This window comes from Rutidosis leptorrhynchoides, chromosome 11, assembly GCF_046630445.1.
Source record: "Rutidosis leptorrhynchoides isolate AG116_Rl617_1_P2 chromosome 11, CSIRO_AGI_Rlap_v1, whole genome shotgun sequence".
Lineage (NCBI taxonomy): Eukaryota > Viridiplantae > Streptophyta > Magnoliopsida > Asterales > Asteraceae > Rutidosis > Rutidosis leptorrhynchoides.
The window spans coordinates 383208697-383233026 of record NC_092343.1 but is presented as its reverse complement, the minus strand read 5'-3'; the positions used below and the strand labels follow the sequence as shown (position 1 = coordinate 383233026).

The window sequence follows — 24330 nt, the reverse complement described above, 5'->3', positions numbered from 1 at the left end:
TTCATAATATTTTGGATTATGAGTTTCCTCCTCTTAATGCAAAGTTGTATGACAAATCTAAGGAGGCTACATACACTAATACCGGGTCGTACTCCAACATGATGAACAAACGTAAAGTGCACGGTCTCAATAGTCCAGATATGGATGAAGGGCAGGGGAGGCTTGGTGAGACTAAAGATCCTGTTATAGATGATAAGGATTTGACTAAAACTGCATGGAATCAGTCTAGTAGAATGGATAAGGGGCAGGTTAGGAACAATAATAATGATGATGATAAGATCCATACTACTAGTGATTCCTTTGAAGATCTTCTTGATGGTGGCAGACCTAAGGATGCTGATGTGAAGACTCCTACTGTAGTTGACAAGGTTGAACCAACTTTTTCTTATTTAGGTGTTTTCAATGGTAACCAAAATAAGAAAACTGTGAATTTCAAGTTTATAGAACCTTCTGTTACTTTAGATGATGGTATTGATGTTGAGTTACCGTTAACATCTGTTCTGAAAGTAAATGAAAGGTATAATAATACTCTTTATGGGTATTTTCTGGGTAAACGAGTAGCATATCCGGTTGTTAAAAACTATGTTACTAACGTATGGAAGAAGTTCGGTCTGGAAAAAATAATGATGAACACTAAGGGTTTCTTCTTCTTTAAGTTTAATTCGGAAAGTGGATTACACGGTGTGCTAGAATCAGGCCTGTGGATTATTCGTTCAATCCCTATCATTCTCAATGCATGGTCTCCTGATGTTCCTTTAACAAAGGAGGATTTAACGCGTGTTCCGGTTTGGGTGAAAATTCATGATATTCCTCTTGTAGGATTTACGGAGACCGGGTTGAGTGTCATAGCATCTAATATTGGTTCTCCGATAATGTTGGACTCATACACGAGCACAATGTGTTTGGAGTCGTGGGGTAGGCCTAGTTTTGCTCGAGCATTGATTGAAGTATCGTCGGATAAGGAGTTTAAGGATGATATCAAATTGGCGATTCCAAGTGTTGATGGGAAGAGTAAAACCGTATGTTCTTTAAATGTTGAATATGAATGGAGACCACCGCGATGTAAGTGTTGTGCTATTTTTGGGCACATGGATTCCCAATGTCCAAAAATGGTGACTAGCGAGTGTAATCGGCCTAAAGATGATGAAGATGCGTTTGAAATAGTTGGCAAGAAAGTTGCTAAAAAGGTGGCCAAGGGTAATAACAAACAGAAGGTTAGTTTTGGCGTAGGTAAGCCAAAGCAAAAATTGGTCTACAGACCAAAGAAAAATATTGATTCTAAAAATGGCTTGCCGAAGGTTGCTCCGGGTGACAAGAGAAATGCGGAAGTTGGGACAAACAAGGGTTCTCAAGTAAAGGTTCAAAACTCGTTCGGAGCTTTGAATAAAGATGCATATAACCTAGTTGATGAAGAGAGCGATGTTGAATCTAATAAAAAGGAAACAGCCGAGTTTATTGCAGCAAAATCTGTAGAAAGGACTACGTTTGGTATGAAATCGGGCTGGTTATAGTTTGTGTTATTGGTTACGTGGGTGGTTTAGTTGTTTTGGTTTTGCTAGTTATTTGTGTTTGTATGTGCTAGCTTGGTTTGTGGTTTTTTGTGAGGCCGCAAGGTGCGCTTGCGGTCGTTGTCATCTTATGTATTTTTATTATTTTTTATAAACATTATTAACCGGGTGAAACCCTTTACCTAAAAACAAAAAAAGATATTGATTTTAAGTTTGACTCAAAAGTCAAAATAGTAAAACGAAGAAAGTTATACACACCTACCAAAACACATATCGACGGTCACTCGGCTAGTAGAAATAAAATATTACTCTCTCCGTCCAAATCTATTGTCATCAGACAAAAAACACACAGTTTAAAAAAAAGTACGTGGACAATAGATATGGAACGGAGTGACTATAAAATTAAGTTAAAAATATCATAAATTATAAAATTGTGTTATTATAAAAATAAATAATATTAAAAAAATACAAAAAAAAAAAAAAAAAAAAAAAACATATGACAACATGTGGTCTTGCATATGTTGTCTCCTCCTTCTGCCTGTGATGGTGCCCTAAAGTCGTTTGAACAAATAAAAAGCATCGTCGACGGAAAATATCCCGACCCTTTTTCTCCGACGACAGTGTTCCGACCACATGTCATCGATGAAGACATTTAAGGACGAATTGTTATCTTGGAGTTGATGTCGGTATTATGTTTTTTTCTTGTAGCGTATATAGATGTGAAAACTTTATAAATACCTTTTTTATTGGTTACTAGCATACACCCGTGAAATAACGAAATTTATAATTATCGATAGTTATGATGAATATAAAAAAAATAAAAATAAAAATCACTTTTTATATAATTGAGTTTGTTTTATTTATATATATATAGAAGAAAAGATATATAATTGGGTCTCTAAAAAATCAATGGTTGATTTGAGAAATGAGACAATTATATTATTATCATCAAGATCAATGGTTGAAATTAACGGTTATGAACTATTTAAAAAGTCAATATTCAATATTTTTAACAAAATAATCGCCTAATTATAACTTTTTAATATTTGATATAAATATAAAATATAAATTAGATGATTGGTTATTCTAATTACTTCTGTTTTTTCAGTTTCAGTTTCAGTTCAATCACTTTTGAGAATGTGACATCTCAACTTCTGATAAGGTGGACCATGTTCAAACCATATATATAGTTAACTTCTCTTAACCTTATGATCAAACAACTACCAATTCATGTGTGAACTTGTGGACCAAATAAGTTTAAAAAACTTAAAACCAAGATCTTGTCTCTAATCTAGTTATTACTCCAAAGACCAAATCCCTAAAATATATATGCATGCTCTTACTTCTTTTTTTTTCTTTTTTTTTTCTTTTTTTTTTTTTAATTTGATTGATCATGTATACCTAAGCTATTAACAAAACTTAGAATTCAAGTTTAAGTTATATCTTAATCCACAATGTTCATATACATATATATATAGAGACTTATATATAGAAGTAAAAGCACAACACATAATTGAAAACTTACACCACTTCAAATCTGAAAAACTCCCATTACATAATTATTATTACACCTTGATCGCCACATTATTCTCGCATATATTACAGACGATATACTTCTTTCATACGTAAAATACATATACACAATTCCAAATACTCCGTATATATGATTCATTCGAATACGTTAATTCCAGAAATCATGATCTATTGAGCTTCCGGTTGCGCTACCTTCATTAACCGGATCAAACCATGGAGGACTTATAAGCATTCCTTCAGCCATATTCGCAAGCACATTTGGCATATCGAATATCAAATCTTCATCCACAAATATAGGTGGTTCAGTCGTAACGACTGAACCATGACCATGATCATGACCATGGCTATGACCAGAACGAGCCATGAACGCATCCATGGCAGCCCCGGCTGCAGCCGCCGCACTGGCGGCTGCAGTCTGGATGTCACGTGGATTCGATGAAGCTGGTTTTGGTAAGGAAGAAGCCGAATTAGGGAAATTAAGCTCGGTATCGACACCTTTAAGTGCTAATGCTGCAACATCATAAGCTACTGCAGCCATTTCGGGTGTAGTGAATGTGCCAAGCCAAATACGGTTCGGAGTTTTCGGTTCTCGAATTTCGGACACCCATTTTCCACTACTTCTTTGTCTCACTCCTTTATATTTAGTATTTTTTGACATTTTTTTTCGTCTTCACGCGTTTGCATGAAAAATAAAGAACTATGTTTGTGGATGAAGATGAAGATATAAGGTTAGCCATGCATAATATATAGGAAACGATGTCGTCCTGTTTACGATAAAATTAGGGTGGTAATTGCAGACCAGTAAGGGATGAAGTGTGTTAGTAAGGGATGAAGTGTGTTTTTGTGAGGTTTTGAGCTGTAAGGCAAGATATTTGAAAAATTTTGTTCTAAAAGATAAAAATAGTTAATGTCAACCTAATCACACTAGTTGAAATCTTGGTTTATGGCCTTGTAATGGATCAGTTTGTGACCTTAAAAGGTATGATGTGATGTTTGATACTTGATAGCCACTTGGTATAAGTTTCATTTTCACTAACTCCAAGCTTGAAGAATTTGCATATGAGCCATTGTCCATTTATTGAAAATAGTCGGAAAATGAATAAACGTATAGGCTGTGTACATATGAGTACAACTCGTCTTTCTCGATTAGCCCGAACAGTGAAAACCTTGTTCATTTACCCGTTTAGCCCTTGTGTCATTTCTTTCTGGATTGTTTCTAGCTTTCAAATTATTTTTAGCATTAACGTTATGGACCATGTTGTGTTATAATCTTATGTGAAAATGTGAGGGCTAATGAGGACAATGGCGCTACCATTGATGTCCTCGACAACTAAAGTGAGAACTGGAGTGAGGGCGAATGGTTAGCAATGGTCTCAACCGGATTTAGGAAATTACTCAAGTGAGTCTACTAATTCCAAACCACTGTTAAACATATTAGAATATAGTTAGGGTTTAGATTAATTTACTCAAGCCCAATTGTAGGCTTAGGTCTCTTAGGGTTTATTTAGAATTTCAAGATTTATAAGTAGATTGTTATAAATAAATAGTGATCAGTAATATACATTGTTTTCGGTTGGTTTTATTTCAGTAGACGTGAATGATTGTGAGGATCGATGCATTAGCTTTTAAGATGGTAAATGGCGATATTTGACGGTGCGATATAGAGATAGGAGCTCATTACAATTGATTAGGTCTCGGTATGCTTTGATACAAAATCTGAGCTAACTCGAAATGCGGTGGTGTTCTAAAAGTAACAACTGTACGTAGGCCTTTTGTATTTATTTACATGTATAATTTAAGGCTGCAATACTTTTGGAACTACTAATGATGGTCTGAATTTGCATTAAATTATTATATTTATTTATTTATTGGTGGCTTTGTCTTGATATAAGTGGGCAAGTGAAAACATGTGTGGTTCTAAAGGTAGATTTTTGTTTCTACAAAATGCTAGTCGCTTCCAATTCATGTTGGTTGCAACCCCACTATCAACAAAATATTAGATTAGGTTGATCTCAAAATTATCGTGTTTTAACAGGAATATGTAAATATGTATATGTTACTTCTTCACTTCATCAGAGATTAAATTTAGCTACAAATAATACTTAGGAATTAACAATTCATTAAATTAATTATTTATTTATATTAATTTATCGATTGATCATCAGTCTCAAACTAGGTTGTTGTTGTTGATTCCCTGACCCAAAAGCCGCTCTTGGCCCAACTGTATTAGGCCTAGGGATGGCAATGGATCGGATATGGATCGGGTGAGGCCGTATCCATATCTATATCCATTTATTTTTTTTAGTTTTCATCAATCCATATCCATATCCGTCAGGTGAAGCGGGTTAATGGATAATTATCCATATCAGTTTAAATTTATCTTAACTTTAACAATTATAAGCGGTGGTTCATTATATACGATCGAAAGTAATATTTTATAATAATTTATGCGACCGAAAGTCACATTTTTACTAATCTATATAACAAGTATTCAATAAATTGCTTATTAAATGTGTAAAGATATCGACATGTAAGTTGCTTACTTTTAATTACATGAAATCACATTTAAACCACCAAAGTACGATAAATACATTTAAATTAAACAAAACAAAATATAAGAATAAAGTTATATTTTTAGAGAAAATATAACGAAAGATGAATATGAATATAATTAATGAAATATCACTACATAAATGATACTAATTTGAGTGATAAATTTATATATTTAGTTATTTCGGGTGGAAGCGGGTTCATCCATGGATGAAATTTTTTCGTCCATATCCATATCCATATCCATTTAGATCGTCCATATCCATGAATAATCGGGTGGATCGGATGGATATCCACTGGATCGGGTATCCATTGCATTCCCTAATTAGGCCAATAGCTTCCTACAAAGCAGTCAGCATATCTGCTGCATCAGGCCCAATACACTATATAGTTTTATGTGAGAAATGAAGTTTCTCTAAGACCATACCATTCGTTACGCGGATTAATGATAGTGCTCCAAATGAACATATATTTAGGCACAATATCTTTCCAATATATAAAGCTTTTAGTTGCAATTGTTTTATTTTTATGTAATATTCGTTTAAATAAATAAGTGCGAAGACAAAAGAAGAAAATGACGATTTGAAGACGTAAATGACCAAAAAGCTCAAATATACAAGATATAATTCAAGTAGTTCAATTTATTGATGAGAAACGTCTAAAAATTACAAGAGTGCAAGCCGAGAAACGCAAAGTACAAGATATTTATGTGTACGAAAAGACGTTCGAAAATCCGGAACCGGGACATAAACCGAGCATCAACGCGCGAGTCATCGGACCTAAAATTACAAGTCTACTATGCACAAGAATATAATATAATATATATATATATATATATATTATATAAAATTATATATATTATATTATATTATATATTATTATAATACGTCGACAAACTAGAAAACAAAGTGATTGAGCTGGATCCAGCTGGCCATGCGATCGCATGGCCTGGCTGCCTTATTCCCATGCGATCGCATGGCAGGGAAATGGTGGCCAGGTTCTATAAAAGGCGCCAGTTTCCGTCGAGTTACATATACCATATTTCATTATTCCTCTGTAATCAAATATATATATATATATATATATATATATATATATATATATATATATATATAATATTAAGTTTAATTTAAGTTTAATAATAATTGGGTTATTGTAAGAAATGTTTTACGGGTTTTAAAGTCGGAACTCTGTCCGTGTAATGCTACACGATCAATCACCACTGTAAGCTATGTTCTTCCTTTTTAAATTAATGTCTCGTAACTAAGTTATTATTATGCTTATTTGAGCTGAAGTAATTGTGATGTTAGACTAAATATTAAGACGGGGTTATCGGATTTTGTACCATAATTTGGGTTTGGACAAAAGACCGACACTTGTGGACATTGGACTATGACTATTAATAGATAGGGGATATTGTCTAATTGAGCGACAACTCATTGAAACCTGTCGAACCTATCTTCAAATTAGTTAATCTAATAATTATTAAAATGATTATGTATGTCCTATTTAGTGACGTTTATACGACATCTTTTACGATCATTTAATTAATTATTTGAGTTGGGTAATTGATTATTCATTCTGATCAAGTGGGTAAATTAATATTCATATCTCATTAAAACAGGGGTGGATTACATACAAGGATAATTGGTGTAATTGTTAACAAAGTATTAAAACCTTGGATTACACGCAGTCGATAACCTGGTGTAATCATTAAACAAAGTATTAAAACCTTGTTACAGTTCGAATCCCTAATTAGTTGGAATATTTGACTTCGGGAATAAGGTTAATTTGACGAGCATTTTATAATTATGACCGATGGACTATTATGGACAAAAACCAGATAGGTATCAAATAAACCAGGACAAAGGATAATTAACCCGGGTAACAATTAATTAAAATCAAAATGTCAAACATCATGATTACGGAAGTTTAAACAAGCATAATTCTTTTATTTCATATTTCTCATCGTACCTTTATTTACTGTCATTTTAATTACTGCAAATTACTTTATCGTAATTTAAATTATGTCATTTATATTATCGTTATTTATCTTTACGCTGAAAATATAAAATTGACAAACCGGTCATTAAACAGTAAAAACCCCCTTTTATAATAATATTACTATATATAATTATATATATTTTATATAAATATAGTTGTTAGAAATATAGCGTTATACTCAGCAGATCCCTGTGGAACGAACCGGACTTACTAAAAACTACACTACTCTACGATTAGGTACACTGCCTATAAGTGTTGTTGCAAGGTTTAAGTATATCACATCTATATAAATAAATAAAACTTGTGTAAAATTGTATCGTATTTTGTAATAAAAATAATAGTATATTTCGTATACACCGCTGCACACATCAAGTTTTTTGCACCGCTGCCGGGGAACGCGAAGCGAAACGCTATATTCTAAAAAAAAATATATTAGTTTTTAATCTATTTTTGTAAAAAAATATATATAAGTTTAAAAATATAAAACATAAAAAAAATAAAAATAAAATTCTATATATATATATATATATATATATATATATATATATATATATATATATATATATATATATATATATATATATATATAAGTGTTTAAATCTATATATATAATTTTAAGATATATAAAGTTAAAAAATATTTTTATTTTTAGAATTTTAAATATACGTTTTTATATATTTTATATAAATATTTTATATAAATTAAAATTAGAAAAAAATAATAATAATAATTAAAATTTAAAACTGGGCCGAAGCCTTTTCGAAGCCCAATTTATTTCTGGTAAACTGGGTCATGCGACCGCATGAGCCCGTAGGCCATAATCCATGCGACCGCATGGTTTGACTAGACAGGCCTGATCCTTAAAACATTAATTACGAAGTAGAGTTTTTATAATAATTATTATTTAATTTAATTAGGGTTTGTTTTAATTAATATATTTATATTTATATCTAGTTTTATTTATTATTTGTAAATTCAAGTTTATTTATTTGTATTAATTATATAGAATAATATAAAAATAATATTTTTATATAAAATCTTATTTTTATCATTTTAGATTATATCCTTTTATTATTTATACCTTTTTAATCGTATCGTTCATAATTATAGTTTTAAGCTTAGTATTTTGCCGTAGTATTTCTAGTTTTTAGGTTTTGCCGTAAAATCCCTTAAGTGCTTTTTCTTGAGAATTAAGATTTAGGCGCTTTAGAAATTTACGACACCGTTTTTCGCTTTAGTATTTAATAGATTTTAGTGCCTTTTAAGTAATTGCCATTTTGAATATAGAATTCCTTTTAAGCTTTAATACCTTTAGACGCAACTTTTAATATTTAATTTTTAGACTTTTAAGTTTCGACACTTTACTTTCTTATTATTATTTTTTGATCTTTTTATTTTTCGACGTTTGTTTTTCGACGCGCTTTTTCTTTCTCATTTCTACGCTCTAGTTTTTAGGACATAGACTTTTTATTTTCTATAAATTTCGACGAAAAATTATTTTAAGCGGTTAAATTGATAGACATCCAAAATTTTCTGCTTCGTAGTAATAGTTGGATTTGTTAGTGGCTGAGTTGTGGATTTTCTGACTTAAAGGATCCTAGCTCCCTGCTGCACCTTTGGCTATTCGAAACGTGGGCAAAAGCAGAAAAGTCTATTAATTTGATAACTTATATAATTTCTAATAGGATATTCAGTGAATGCACCGAGCAAAACATTCACCACTTTTCATACGTTCACCTCCTGTAACTCGATCAAGACATCTAGCTAATATAATCGCCGTTGATTTTTCTTTAGAATCATCATCTAGTCGAACAAGTTCTCCAACTCAAATTTCCGATAATCCATTTTTTGAACCTGATCTCACAATTTAGAACCCAGAGGATATTCAAGGACAATTCAGAGATCCTGAACCACAAATCACTCATCCAGAGATTGTCGAGGAAGAAACCATTAAGTCAAAATCCTCTAGTGATTCAGATTCAACAAATTCAATCATGGAAAATCAGGAACCTCTAAGTATGGAAGATCGAATGAGGGCTAAACGCACTGGCCAAGGTCACGCCATTATTAAGCCAGATGTTAATGCACAAGATTATGAAATCAAAGGACAAATTCTACACATGGTAACTAATCAATGCCAATATAGTGATACGCCAAAAGAAGATCCAAATGAACATCTTCGAACCTTTAATAGGATCTGTACTCTATTTAAAATCCGAGAAATTGAGGATGAACAGATATATCTCATGTTGTTTCCCTGGACTTTAAAGGGAGCAGCCAAAGATTGGTTAGAATCGTTACCCGAAGGAGCGATTGACACATGGGATGTCCTAGTTGAAAAATTTCTTAAAAGATTCTTTCCGGCATCTAAAGCTGTGAGACTTCAAGGAGAAATTGTTACGTTCGCGCAAAAGTCAAATGAAACTCTATATGAGGCGTGGACAAGATTCGGAAAGTTGTTGAGAGGATGTCCTCAGCACGGTTTAGACACTTATCAAATAGTACAAATATTCTACCAAGGTGTCGTCGTTGCTACACGAAAAGACATCGACACAGCAGCTGGTGGTTCCATTATGAAGAAAACCGATGATAGGACCCTTGATACATGAATATAAATGAATGTGAAGAATAGCCATTAAGATTGAGAGAGAAAGTCAATCAGTCAAGATTGACTTTCCACGGCTCTCTTGAAAATCTCTACATAACAGTGGCTAAGCTTAGCTAATCTAGGGAGCCTTGGATCCTTTACATAGCCTCGTATAAAGGATCCTCCATAAGGCTAGGGAAACTCGTATTACTCCTTTCTCGGGGTTCTAACAATCTCCCCCCAGGAGTGAGACGGGTTTCCAAAAACTAACTCCCTAGTAAAACATACAACATTACAAGGAAAGAATCAACTATTGCTAACTAACTCCCCCCGAATGATGTACGGCCGTTGATGAAGATCTTGAATCTTCACTTTTAATCATCAAATGAATTCACATCTCTAACATCGTCTTGTTCAATCATTTCGCTTCAACCTCCCCCTAGATCCTCGAATTGTCATGCTAACAATCTTCTTTCGACTTTGTTTGAGACTTGAACTTCATCGTGATATCTTTGCTCCTTCAACGGTCTTTGAGTGTGCACAGCGGAATGTGCATTGAAGAACACATCACAAACTAAATATGTTATCATCAATCCCTCCATTGACTTAGTTGTGATATGTCTTTAGAATTTGCTTGCATTGAGTAGTTGTTTCGAAACTTTAGAAGCTCCCCCCTCAAAGTACATGGGCTCTCATCAAAGTGTCATGACATATATACCATCGGTTTCAATACCGAGACACACCTCTTGAACTTTCATCGTTCCAAAGAGTACTTTCGATACTAGTCATAAGAAAACTCCCCATATGATGTAGGATCTTCTTCGAGTCTCTAGCTCCCCCCCAAACAAAAAATTCTTTCTTTGAAGTCCGAGTCCTATACCGTACATGTATAGAAGTCACACACACATTAACCATATACATATCTCCCCCACAATGATGCTCGCATGAATATCGTATGAAATAACAGCGTCATTGTATAAAATGGTTGACGTGATCGGCAAATCTCCAAAATATCGTGAAGAATGTGTATGAGAAAAGCCGTGTGAATCCGAGCCTCGAAAATAGTTGTAAAATAAGCTTTGGTAGGCTAGATTCGGTAAAGGACTATCTCTGAAAATTTTGATAAGCTCCAGGGGTTAAAAGTGTCAAATCAGTAGCCAGTTTCGGTAAAGGACTGCCTTTGCAAAAGCTTGAAACATAGCAAGGACTCAAAGTGTCAAATGCCCATAAGAGTTAATAGATTCGGTAAGTGGACTGAGATAAACTTGTTGGGCTTGTAGATTCGGTAAGCCCAATAGTCAATAACATGTGTGACAAGTCAAAACCCATACCGAATCATCAATTCAAATTTGAGTGGCCCACTTAGTGCCTGTTAGGCCGAGTCCTGTTGCCTCATACCGAATCAGAAAAATTGCAATACCGAATCAGTAACTGAATCAGTCATACCGAATAAGATCAAACCAATACCGAATGTGTTCATCATAACTATAACCGCCATGAACAAAACTTCAAATCTTATTAAATTGATCATCAAAATCAATTTCATAGGCTTCGGTATGCATCAATGAAACGTCTCTGTACGAATTAAACATCAAATTATCAACAAAGCTCCATAAGGATCGATGAACAGGTAATGTTGAGATGAAGAACACTTGAAAATTAAAATATCGATTTGATGTGTTCCAGGTGTCGATCTCTTCATGAAATATGTTCCAAATCGATCCTATAACACTCGAAAATCATCTTCACAACTGGAATCATCATTAATCGTTCCAATTGATTTGTTGACCGGATGAAGATGAACTTTGACTTTGAGAAATAGATCACAGTGATGCTTTGACATACGATTGAATGATTCACGAAGCACGATTGAGTGACAAGGAACCTGAATCTAGTCTCAAATCATTCTGAGATGCAACAAATCGTTCAAAACTGCTCGAGCTTTATATTCGGTAAGAAACGAAGAACACGAATCAGAAACTTATGAATCTGTTGTTGTGAATTAAAATTGATGATGAACGAAGTTTCTATTGGTGTTGTAGATCATGAATATGTATTCATAGCTTTTAAACATTAACGATTCATGCTTTTGAAGTTTTTAAGCTAATAATGAGGATGAAGTGTTTGTACAGTAGCTCTCTGATGTATAAGAAATTCTTCATTTCTGTTTTTGTATAAATGAAATGAATGATTAAAATAATCAGAAAATGTTAAGAGAATTTGTGTTTGTGTTTTGAATTGTGATTTGGATATATTTCGGTTTAGGTTCGGTAAATGAGATTCGGTATCGAATGAATCTCATTTAGTTGTGTTTCGGTGAGATTCGGTATCGAAAATTTTTCGAAAAAATTCGAAGATCTTCATATCTTCATGATAAAGATGGTGAAGGTTTGAAGATTTGGTTGAAGGTAAGTTAAAGATGTATGTGTTTTGGTTTGAAGGTTTTGAAGGTGGAGGGAAAACATTCATAATATTCATAGGATCTCCTTCGTTTCGTTGAAGGTTAGGCTCTGAAACCAATTGATAGGACCCTTGACACATGAATATCAATGAATGTGGAGAATAGCAATTAAGATTGAAAGAGAAAGTCAATCAGTCAAGATTGACTTTTCACGGCTCTCTTGAATATCTCTACATAACAGAGGCTAAGCTTAGCTAATCTAGGGAGCCTTGGATCCTTTATATAGCCTCGTATAAAGGATCTTCCATAAGGCTAGGGAATCTCGTATTACTCCTTTCCCGGGGTTCTAACAACCACAACTGAAGCTCACAAGATTATTGATAACACAGCCTCTCACTCACATGAGTGGCATCAAGAAAAAGATATTTTTCGTTCATCTAAAGTAGATAGAGCCGATTCTAGCCATGACATTGATTCCGTTTCCTCAAAAATAGATGCTTTCGAGAGACGAATGGAAAAGATGACTAAAGATATTCACGCAATACGAATCAGTTGTGAGCAATGCGGTGGACCACACTTAACGAAAGATTATAACATTGAGCAAACGATAGAACAACGTAAGAATGTTTCCTACATGAACCAAAGGCCGAGAAATAATTATCAAAATAATTATCAACCGCCAAGGCCAAACTTTAATCGAAATCAAAACATTCTTTACAATCCAAATGGACCCAACAATAACTCGTACAACCAACAAGGTCCGAATAACCGACCAACTCAAAACAACACTTTCAATCAACAAAGACCTAGCTTGTATAAACCACCACAACAAACCGAAGAGAAAAAGCCAAATCTGGAAGAAATGATGGCAAAGCTAATGGAATCTCAAACACAATTTATTACATCTCAAACCCAAACAAATGAGAGGTTTGATCAGTCATTAAGAACTCAACAAGCTTCCATTCTGAATCTAGAAAAACAAGTAGGTACTCTGGCTAGATTGATGAGTGAGAGGGAACAAGGAAAGCTACTGAGTGATACTGAAGTAAATCCTCAGAAAGGGAATGTTAATATGGTATCAACGAATTCTGAAAAACCAGCACCAGAAGACGGGAAGGTTTTAGATGTGAGTAACAATGAAGAAGTTACAACACCACCACCACCCGAGTATGTAAAGACAGTGGTGGCACCATACAAACCACCCATCCCGTTTCCAAGAAAAGGAGTTGAGTATGAGCAAGTAATAGGTAATAAAGTTTGTGATACCTCTGGAAAGAAGAACAAAAAGAATAAGAAAATGCAAGAAACAAAAACCGTAGAAGTAAACCCGGTGAAGACAGTTCCACCAAAACCTCCACCCAGGGTGGGTGATCCGGGTCAATTTATTATTCCTTGTCTACTTAGTGATTGTGTCATGTATGATGCACTAGCAGATTTAGGTGCAAGTGTGAGTGTAATGCCTCTTTCATTATATAAGAGATTAGCAGTAGGTGAATTAAGTTCAACAGAGATGAGTGTTCGACTCTTTGATCAAACCATTATGCACCCAGTTGGAATTGCTGACAATCTACCCATTCAAGTAGGTAATTTAACCTTTCTAGTCGAATTCATTGTCATTGACATAGAAGAGGACTCAAACATTCCTCTAATTTTAGGTCGACCATTCTTAGCGTCCACCGGGGCGTTATTTAATGTAAGAAAGGGTAGAATGACACTCAGTGCTGGTGACAAATCGGTCACTTTTGTGATTCGAAAGTCTAAATCTCCACCAACCAAAACCGTTGAACCAACAAAAACGATTGGTAAGAACCATGTTGTTTTACCAACTCCAACGGTAGTGCTTAATAATAATAAAATGCCTAAGTGTGGGGAAAATGAAGTAACACCTAATGATGACTTGATAACAAAGAACCCCGTTGTTGATACGAAATTAAATGACCCCGTTATTAACAGTTCAATGAAGAAACTTATTAAACGGATTCGCGATGCTAGAACCAAGTGGAACTTTAAGTTATTTAATCGGTTAGTATCCAATCTATCACCTAAAGAAAAGGCGAAACTAGTTGAATTTGTGGATATTACGCAGAAATCCAACAAATGGCTTAAAGCAAAAGTCACAGATATGCAAGTTGATTATGGTCCAAAAGAAATTGACGATGAAGTTAATCACAATTTCGACACCACAACTACCAAAGTGTGGGGAGATTCAGATGTTCTAAAAAGAAAATGTTGTCTAGAGTTAGTTGTTCTGTTCTCGTGTAGTTCCAAGAATGGAATTCGATTGGTCTTTTCCACTAGCAGACACTAAAGAACTAGTTTTCTCCCTTCATTCTGAATTTTTGTTTTGTAGGTTTTGTATGAAATTAATATGCATTTTAAATCTAAGTTTTGTGTGAATTTAAAAACAAAAATTTACTTTATTTCATTAAATTTAAAAAAATGATTTCTAAAATTCGTCGTAAGTTAAAGACTAGGTCATGGAACCGAAATTGCTTTACCCGAGGGTGGGGCAAAAAATTTTGTTATCATTATTTTTAATTTTATTGATCTAAAGTATACCAAATAAAAATTAAAAAAAAAACCAAAAATCTTTGCTTTTAAAACAATCGTTTTAACGACAAATTTTAAATTTTGTCAAGGGACGGACTAGGTAAACATACCGAAACTACCTAAAGTAAAAGGAAACAAAATTTTAAAAAATTATTCATTTAAATTGTTTTAATAAATAAAGGTTTTATAATATATATATATATATATATATATATATATATATATATATATATATATATATATATATATATATATATATATATATATATATATATATATATATATATATATATATATATATGTTTGTAGTTTATCTTATGTACAAAACAGGGTAAAACAGCACATTTTCAAAGACTGGCATTAAGTTCAGCAAAAGCTACTAATTTTGACGACAAGATGCAAAATATATGTGAAATAACAACTATAGGAATGAACAAATGATGTGCACTATTTATCATTCAAACAAACAACAATATGTTTAGAAACTTTGGTAAAATTTAATCATTTTTCTACGCTAATCACCTTCAATAATTTAAATTGTTACTGATTTCTTGCAAATGAGGGCATTGCAAGATCTTAAGTGTGGGAAGGGATTAAATTCTTTCGGTTTTAAAAATTTGATTTATACACTTGGTTTAATAGCCACCGTTAAACTTTACTAGTAAAGCAGTAGTTGTATTAGAATCTAGTGCTCTCTGATAATAAAGAACAGCCCTAGTCTTATATACTAACTACCCACTTCTAGTAAAAATTTTAAAAATTTTCAACTAAATGAACTCAAAATTATATATATTTATGAACGATAAAACCAGGTGATAATACCGAAATTATTGTTACCTCGGAGAGAACATAAATGGAGAAACAACTCAAAACGCATGAATTCATTTAAAATGGAATAGAAGAGAATAAAAAGGCAAAGAAAAGAATAAATAAAAGCTAAGTGTAGGAGTAAATTTACCAAGTTCTTTAACATATATCACATATATTTGTACAAGATTATTGCAGGTACTTTTGTTTTGGACTAAACTAATCAGTTTTACCCGATTTACTGTAATATATTTGAAAAAAAGATGGATCTATAAGATGAATCAATTCTATCATTAAAAGGAAGTAAAGTCTTTCGAAAAAGACACGCGCTTTTTGATTTAGGTCAGGAAGTTGTCGTCCAGACCAGCTGTAGGTTGACGAAAAATCTAGAAAAGTCATCTCTAAAATCAGCAGGAAATCCACGGACCTCAGCATCAAACAGGGTCGCCAAGTGGTCAGACTTATCCTATCCATAAGAGGATCTGTCTCGTAAATGGGGAGGGCGCCGTGCAAATTGCTTGATAAGACTAATGAATCAGACCTCCAGAAAGGATAATCTCCTTAAAAGATTAAAAATCAGCTTTTAAGCCTGATATTACTCAATCCTTGAGATTGACCTTAAAGATTGAGAATTACAAACTCATGGAATTCAATGATATCTAAACTCGAGCTTGATCGAGAAAATATTTTGATCAAATTAAAACCAATTTGTTTTTTTTGAAAACCCATTTTTAATGCGTTCATTACCATTAAACATAAAATCCTAAGAATTTACCGGAATTCATTAGGTAACCTGAACCAAATCGGGTGTCAACCGTAAGAACGGTGATTTCATAGCATGGTCGAAGACAGGACCTTGTGCCAGACAGAAAAACTATAGGGTGATCTTTACTATTGCTCCTACAAAGGATAGTAATTGAATCCGACACGATATAGACCATAATCAAAAGCATGTCATTAGACATTGCCTTAACAGTTGCTTGTTCAACGCTTTCCTTACAACCGGACGGTAGTTTACTGAAAGATAATATATGGAGCAAGTATACTGGACATGTTGCTTTCCTAATACAAGGTTAGCAAGTGGGTGACACAAAACCGCAAGTTTTGAGCTAAAATTTTAAAATCTGAAACCCACAAAACCCACAAAAACATTTTGCAAACACTGGTGAAGGGTTATTCCGGAAAACTTATCTAGGGTAAAAGCTAGAATGAATTTTCAAAAGATCAAATGTTTTCATAAAGATCCAATTTCCTTAAAAGATCTAAATTTTCATAGTCGTGTGGGGCTGTAAACCACATCGTTACTATCATTGTTTATACCGCCGTATCAAAATCACTGATGTATAAAGTGTGAGAATAAAAAAGTGATTCGAGTGAAGTGTGATTTTATTTCAAGTTCTGTATTGCTTGAGGACAAGCAACGTTCAAGTGTGGAGATATTTGATAGTGCTCCAAATGAACATATATTTAGGCACAATATCCTTCCAATATGTAAAGCTTTTAGTTACAATTGTTCTATTTTTATGTAATATTCGTTTAAATAAATAAGTGCGAAGACAAAAGAAGAAAATGACGATTTGAAGATGCAAATGACCAAAAAGCTCAAATGTACAAGATATAATTCAGATAGTTCAATTTATTGATGAGAATCGTCTAAAAATTATAAGAGTGCAAGCCGCGAAACGCAAAGTACAAGATATCTACGTGTACGAAAAGACGTTCGAAAATCCGGAACCGGGACATAAACCGAGCATCAACGCGCGAGTCATCGGACCTAAAATTACAAGTCTACTATGCACAAGAATATAATATAATATATATATATATATATATATAAATTATATATATTATATTATATATTATTTTAATACGTCGACAAACTAGAAAACAAAGTGATTGAGCTGGATCCAGCTGTCCATGCGATCGCATGGCCTGGCTGCCTTATTCCCATGCGATCACATGGCAGGGAAATGGTGGCCAGGTTCTATAAAAGGCGCCAGTTTCAGTCGAGTTACATATACCATATTTCATTCTTCCTCTGTAATCAAATATATATATTTATATAATATTAAGTTTAATTTAAGTTTAATAATAATTGGGTTATTGTAAGAAATATTTTACGGGTTATAAAGTCGAAACTATGTCCGTGTAACGCTACGCGATTAATCACCAGTGTAAGCTTTGTTTTTCCTTTTTAAATTAATGTCTCGTAACTAAGTTATTATTATGCTTATTAGAGCTGAAGTAATTGTGATGTTAGACTAAATATTAAGACGGGGTTATTGGATTTTGTACCATAATTTGGGTTTGGACAAAAGACCGACACTTGTGGACATTGGACTATGACTATTAATAGATAGGGGATATTGTCTAATTGAGCGACAATTCATTGGAACCTGTCGAACCTATCTTCAAATTAGTTAATCTAATAATTATTAAAATGATTATGTATGTCCTATTTAGTGATGTTTATACGACATCTTTTACGATCATTTAATTAATTATTTGGGTTGGGTAATTGATTATTCATTCTGATCAAGTGGGTAAATTAATATTCATATCTCATTAAAATAGGGGTGGATTACATACAAAGATAATTGGTGTAATTGTTAACAAAGTATTAAAACCTTGGATTACACGCAGTCGATAACCTGGTGTAATCATTAAACAAAGTATTAAAACCTTGTTACAGTTCGAATCCCTAATTAGTTGGAATATTTAACTTTGGGAATAAGGTTAATTTGACGAGCATTTTATAATTATGACCGATGGACTATTATGGACAAAAACCAGATAGGTATCAAATAAACCAGGACAAAGGACAATTGACCCAGGTAACAATTAATTAAAATCAAAACGTCAAACATCATGATTACGGAAGTTTAAATAAGCATAATTCTTTTATTTCATATTTCTCATCGTACCTTTATTTACTGTCATTTTAATTACTGCAATTTACTTTATCGCAATTTAAATTATGTCATTTATATTATCGTCATTTATCTTTACGCTTAAAATATAAAATCGACAAACTGATCATTAAAAGGTAAAAACCCCCTTTTATAATAATATTATATTACTATATATAATTATATATATTTTATATAAATATAGTTGTTAAAAATATAGCGTTAAACACAGCAGATCCCTGTGGAACGAACCGGACTTAATAAAAACTACACTACTCTATGATTAGGTACACTGCCTATAAGTGTTGTAGCAAGGTTTAAGTATATCCCATCTATATAAATAAATAAAACTTGAGTAAAATTGTATCGTATTTCGTAATAAAAATAATAGTATATTTCGTATACACCGCTGCACACATCAACTAACCTGCACTGTGGGATCTGATTTGACACAAAACCTGTTAGACTATATTCTTATGGAGCCCATCTATTATGTTTTGTGGGTTAAGCCCATCATTTGTAGCTAGGGTTATTGCCTATATGAGGCTTGTGCTTGTACTGTAATCTCAACACAATAATAATATCAATATACGTCTATTAACATGTTATCGAGCCAATTTTTTTCTTCAACCCTAATCCTCTTTCACGCCTACATCTAATCGCCTGCACTTTCCTTTTCTTTCAATCTTGATTATGGCCAATCAATATAACAAGATTTACACTGTAACTTCTATATCACATCTTATTCCTATAAAACTAGATCTAGCAAAACTCACTTACACTCATTGCAAGATGCTATTTACAACACACTGTTCGGGTTTTGATGTTCTTCCTGTCCTTCTCGACACCTCTACTGAAGAAGAAAAAGCAACGCCTCAATGGATCAATGCTGATTCGGTTGTCCAAACCTGGATATTCAACACTATATCTGAATCACTCCTTGAATGAGTCCTTAATTCTGAACCATCAACATCGAATGAAGCATGGCTCTTTCTCGAAAAATTGTTCACAGACAACAACATTCCAAGATTACGGAACTAAATGCAGAGTTATGAAGCCTTGTTATTGGTGATTCGACTATTGAAGAATACCTTCGGAAAATTGACAAGATCACTGCCGAATTACGAAACCTTGACACCACCGTTGACGACAAAGATCTTGTTATGGATGTTGTTAACGGGCTGATTGATAAATACCTACATGTTGCTCACATCATTCTACATCGTGACCCATTCTCAAATTTTGATACTACTCGTTCGTTGCTACTCAAAGAGGAGATGACCATCAATTGTAAGCAACGATCGTCCACCAAAGCTCCTCTTAACGCCTCACACCCATCGGTTCTTGTTGCTCAATCGACTGCACCTAATGTATCGACTAATAAGAATGAAGTGTGTCGCAATTTTTTGAAAGGATTTTGCAGGTTTGATTCACGCTGCATGTATCTTCATCACACATCTGGTCGTCGTCCACATTCTGGATCCAATATCCAACAGAATAACAGGCCAACAGTTTGAATCAAGCCCAACTGTTGCAAATAATTGCAGCCCATCAGCAATAGTTAGCTCAGTCCAGCAACCTGTCAAGGGCCCAGCTTCAACATCTCTAGTCCACCTCTTCTTCATATGGGCCAAATACTACTGTTAATCGCAACCTGGCCCAACCTGGACTTTTACCAAGCCTACTTGGATTCTATCGGCCTGCACCCATTAATTCTCCTAGTAGGCCGCAAGCTCATTTAACCAATCAGCCCACTACGGCTTCAGCTAATGGTCAGGCTGTTGGGCCCAATGTTCACGGACCAGCCACTTCAGCCCAATTCATCGTTTATCCACGCACTCAGACTCAGTAAATGATTCTACCTCATGCCTTCAGTGCCATGACTCTTCAAGACTACGGGGCCGCTGGATGGCACATGGATACTGGTGCGTCCTCTCATCTTACCTCCTACTTTAATAACCTTAACACTGTTTTTAATAATTGTAAATATCCATCAGTCGATGTCGGTAACGGGAATACCATTCCTGTTATCAACACCGGCCATAGCTTGTTACCAAACACTCACCGACCCCTCCACCTCTATAGTGTCCTTGTAACCCCCAATATCGTTAAAAATCTTATATCTGTTCGTCAGTTTACACGTGATAATATTGTATCTGTTGAATTTGACCGTTTTGGCTTTTCTGTGAAGACCTATATGACGCGCTAACTTCTTCTTCGATGTGATAGCAACGAGGATCTTTATCCAATTATGTCTCCCGCAAACTCTCCTCCGCAAGCCTTTATCACTAGCTCTGCTACGTGGCATCAACGCCTCGGTCATCCCGGACATGATATTCTTAGAAGACTAGTTTCCACTAAAGATATTATTTGTAATAAAACGTCATCTCCCGTGCTTTGTCATGCTTGCCTGCTTGGCAAACACGTGCGACTACCATTTTCTCTTTCTAGTTCAAATGTTAATGCACCTTTTGATATTATTCATTCTGATTTATGGACTTCCCCAATTGCTAGTCTTAGTGGTTTAAAGTATTACATTATATTTTTCGATCATTATTCACATTATGTATGGGTTTTTCCATTACGCAACAAATCTGATACACTAAATACATTTATACAATTCCGTGCTTTCATATATACTCAATTTAAACAAGAAATAAAATCTTTTCAATGCGATAATGGAGGTGAGTTTGACAACACCGCATTCCATCAGCTTCTTCAAACAAATGGCATCCAATTTTGTTTCTCATGTTCTCACACATCTCAACAAAATGGAAAATCCGAACTCTTGCATGGCACTATTAACAACCAAATCCGCATTCTTCTTTTTCAAGCTCATCTACCCCCACATACTTGGTAGAAACTCTTCATATGGCTACTCATCTTCTAAATATCCTTCCCTCATCTGCCATCAACCACGACATCCCTCACGTCCATCTCTATAAACAGAAACCTACCTATGACTCTCTTCGTGTTTTTGGGTGTCTCTGTTACCCACACCTAGCCACATCTCATAAACTTGCTCCGCGCTCCACTCCCTGCATCTTCCTCGGTTACCCGTCCAACCACCGAGGTTACCGCTGCCTTGACCTCACCACTAATCGGGTCATTCTCTCCTGTCATGTCACCTTTGACGAGACCTCATTCCCCTTCGGTTCCATAATGCCCACTTAACCACCATCATATGATTTCCTCAATCCTCCGCCTAGCCTGTTCTCTAGAACCTTTCACCTATCTGCTCCCACCCTTACCTCGGAGCCACATCCTCCTCCCCATGAGGCTACCGTCACAGATCCTACACCAGAGACACAGCCTCCTCCTAACGAGGCTAACACCAAGATAAATCCTCATCCCACTGAGGCTACCACCACCGTTCCTACCTCAGAAACACAGCCTCCTCCTACTGAGGCTACATCCTCCTCTACCTCCACTCATCCCATGATCACCCATAAGCGTCTCGGTATCTCCAAACCTGTCGACCATCTTAACCTTCACATCGCCACTACCTCCCCCATCCCTCGCACTTATCCTGACGCCCTACGCGACCCTAATTGGAAACAAGCTATGATTGATGAATATAATGATTTAATTAAAAATAGTACTTGGACACTAGTGCCTCGCCCATCAAACACGAACATAGTTCACTCCATGTGGCTCTTTAAGCACAAGTTTAATGCAGATGGTAGTTTGAGCTGATACAAGGCTCGCCTCGTTGCTAACAGATGCAGCCAACAGGTTGGTATTGATTGTGATGAGACTTTTAGTCCGGTTGTCAAACCGGCTTCGATACGAACTATCCTGAGTTTAGCGGTTTCTCGACACTGGCCTGTTCACCAGCTAGATGTCAATAATGCCTTTTTACGTGGTCAGCTATCAGATATTGTTTATATGCACCAGCCACCCGGGTTTCGTGACCCTCGATACCCGGATCACGTCTGCTTATTGCAGAAATATCTACACGGCCTTAAGCAGGCCCCTCGTGCCTGGTTTCAGCGTTTTGCTGGATACACCCAATGACTCGGTTTCATCAGAGCTACTGCGATACTTCTCAATACATTTATCGTCAGGGATCTGACATTTCCTACCTGCTATTATATGTTGATGATATTGTTTTTATTGCATCTTCAACTGTGTTACTGTAGCAGATTATCTCTTCCTTACATAAGGAATTTGCTAAGGATTTGGAGCCGTTGAACTACTCTCTTGACATACACGCCACACGTACTACATCTGGCATGTTTCTCTCCCAGAGACAGTACGCTACTGAGATTATTGAGTGGGCCGACATGACCACCTGTCATCCCTACCGAACCCTAGTTGAATCGGGTGCCAAACTGACGAGTCATGGCCCCCCGGTTTCTGATCTGACGCTTTATCGTAGTCTTGCGGGCGCCCTATAGTATCTCACTTTTACTAGACCTAACATCTCATACGCTGTTCAGTAGGTTTGCCTTTACATGCATGATCCCTGAGAGCAGCACATGCACGCTCTTAAGCAGATTACTTGTTACATTAAGGGTACTACTGACCTTGGCTTACAGTTATATGCATCCTCTCCTACTGCTCTTGTCGCTTACTCTGATTCTGATTGGGCAGGCTGCCCCACTACCAGACGCTCCACATCCGGCTACTGTGTTTTTCTTGGTAACAATCTCATTTCAAGGTCATCGAAACTGCAACATACGCCCTTTCGCTCCAGTGCTGAAGCAGAGTACCGCGGTGTTGCCAATGCTGTTTCTGAGACTTGTTAGGTCCGTAATCTTCTCTACGAGCTTCATTTTCCTCTCACATTCGCCACTTTAGTATAATGTGATAATGTCAGCTCGGTTTATCTATCCACTAATCCGGTCCAGCATCAACAGACTAAGCATATTGAGATTTACATCCACTTTGTACGAGATTTAGTGGCTCAGGGACATGTGTGTGTCCTTCGTGTCCCCTCCAGATATTAGTTTGCAGACATCTTCACCAAAGGTCTCCCATTTGCTCTATTCGACGACTATAGATCCAGTTTGAGCGTTCGAAGCGCTCCCGCTTCAACTACGGGGGGATGTTAGACTATATTCTTATGTATCCCATCTATTTTGTTTTGTGGGCTAAGCCCATCATTTGTAGCTAGGGTTATTGCCTATATGAGGCTTGTGCTCGTACTGTAATCTCAACGCAATAATAATATCAATATACGTCTAATAACAAAACCTACGCCCCCGTCCGGTGTTACGTGTCGTGGGATTAGCCGTGGGGGAGAAAGTCAAGACGAAGGAAAAGACATGGAGAATATGTGGCAGACAACGATTGGTCCCTTGATTATATCCATTAAAGAATTAATTTTTTTTTTAAAAACTAACACTTTTCTTTATATTCAATTATATATTCATCCATTTTTTTTGGAGTGCGAAGTCGAATTAAATAAAGTCAAAAGTGGTACAGCAGAAGAATCTCGTAAGTGGGAGATTATCTCGCGAATGGTAGATCAAATCT

At 35.1% G+C, this 24330-nt stretch overlaps 1 protein-coding gene across 1 annotated transcript; it reads right to left on the bottom strand.

Moving 5' to 3' along the window:
- Window positions 1–3094: 3094 nt before the first annotated feature.
- LOC139877693 (ethylene-responsive transcription factor ERF024-like) lies at window positions 3095–3704 on the bottom strand. Its single transcript, XM_071865121.1, has one exon. It carries the CDS (start codon window positions 3697–3699, stop codon window positions 3190–3192), a length of 510 nt encoding a protein of 169 aa, XP_071721222.1. The 5' UTR covers window positions 3700–3704; the 3' UTR covers window positions 3095–3189.
- Between the last annotated feature and the right edge of the window lie 20626 nt (window positions 3705–24330).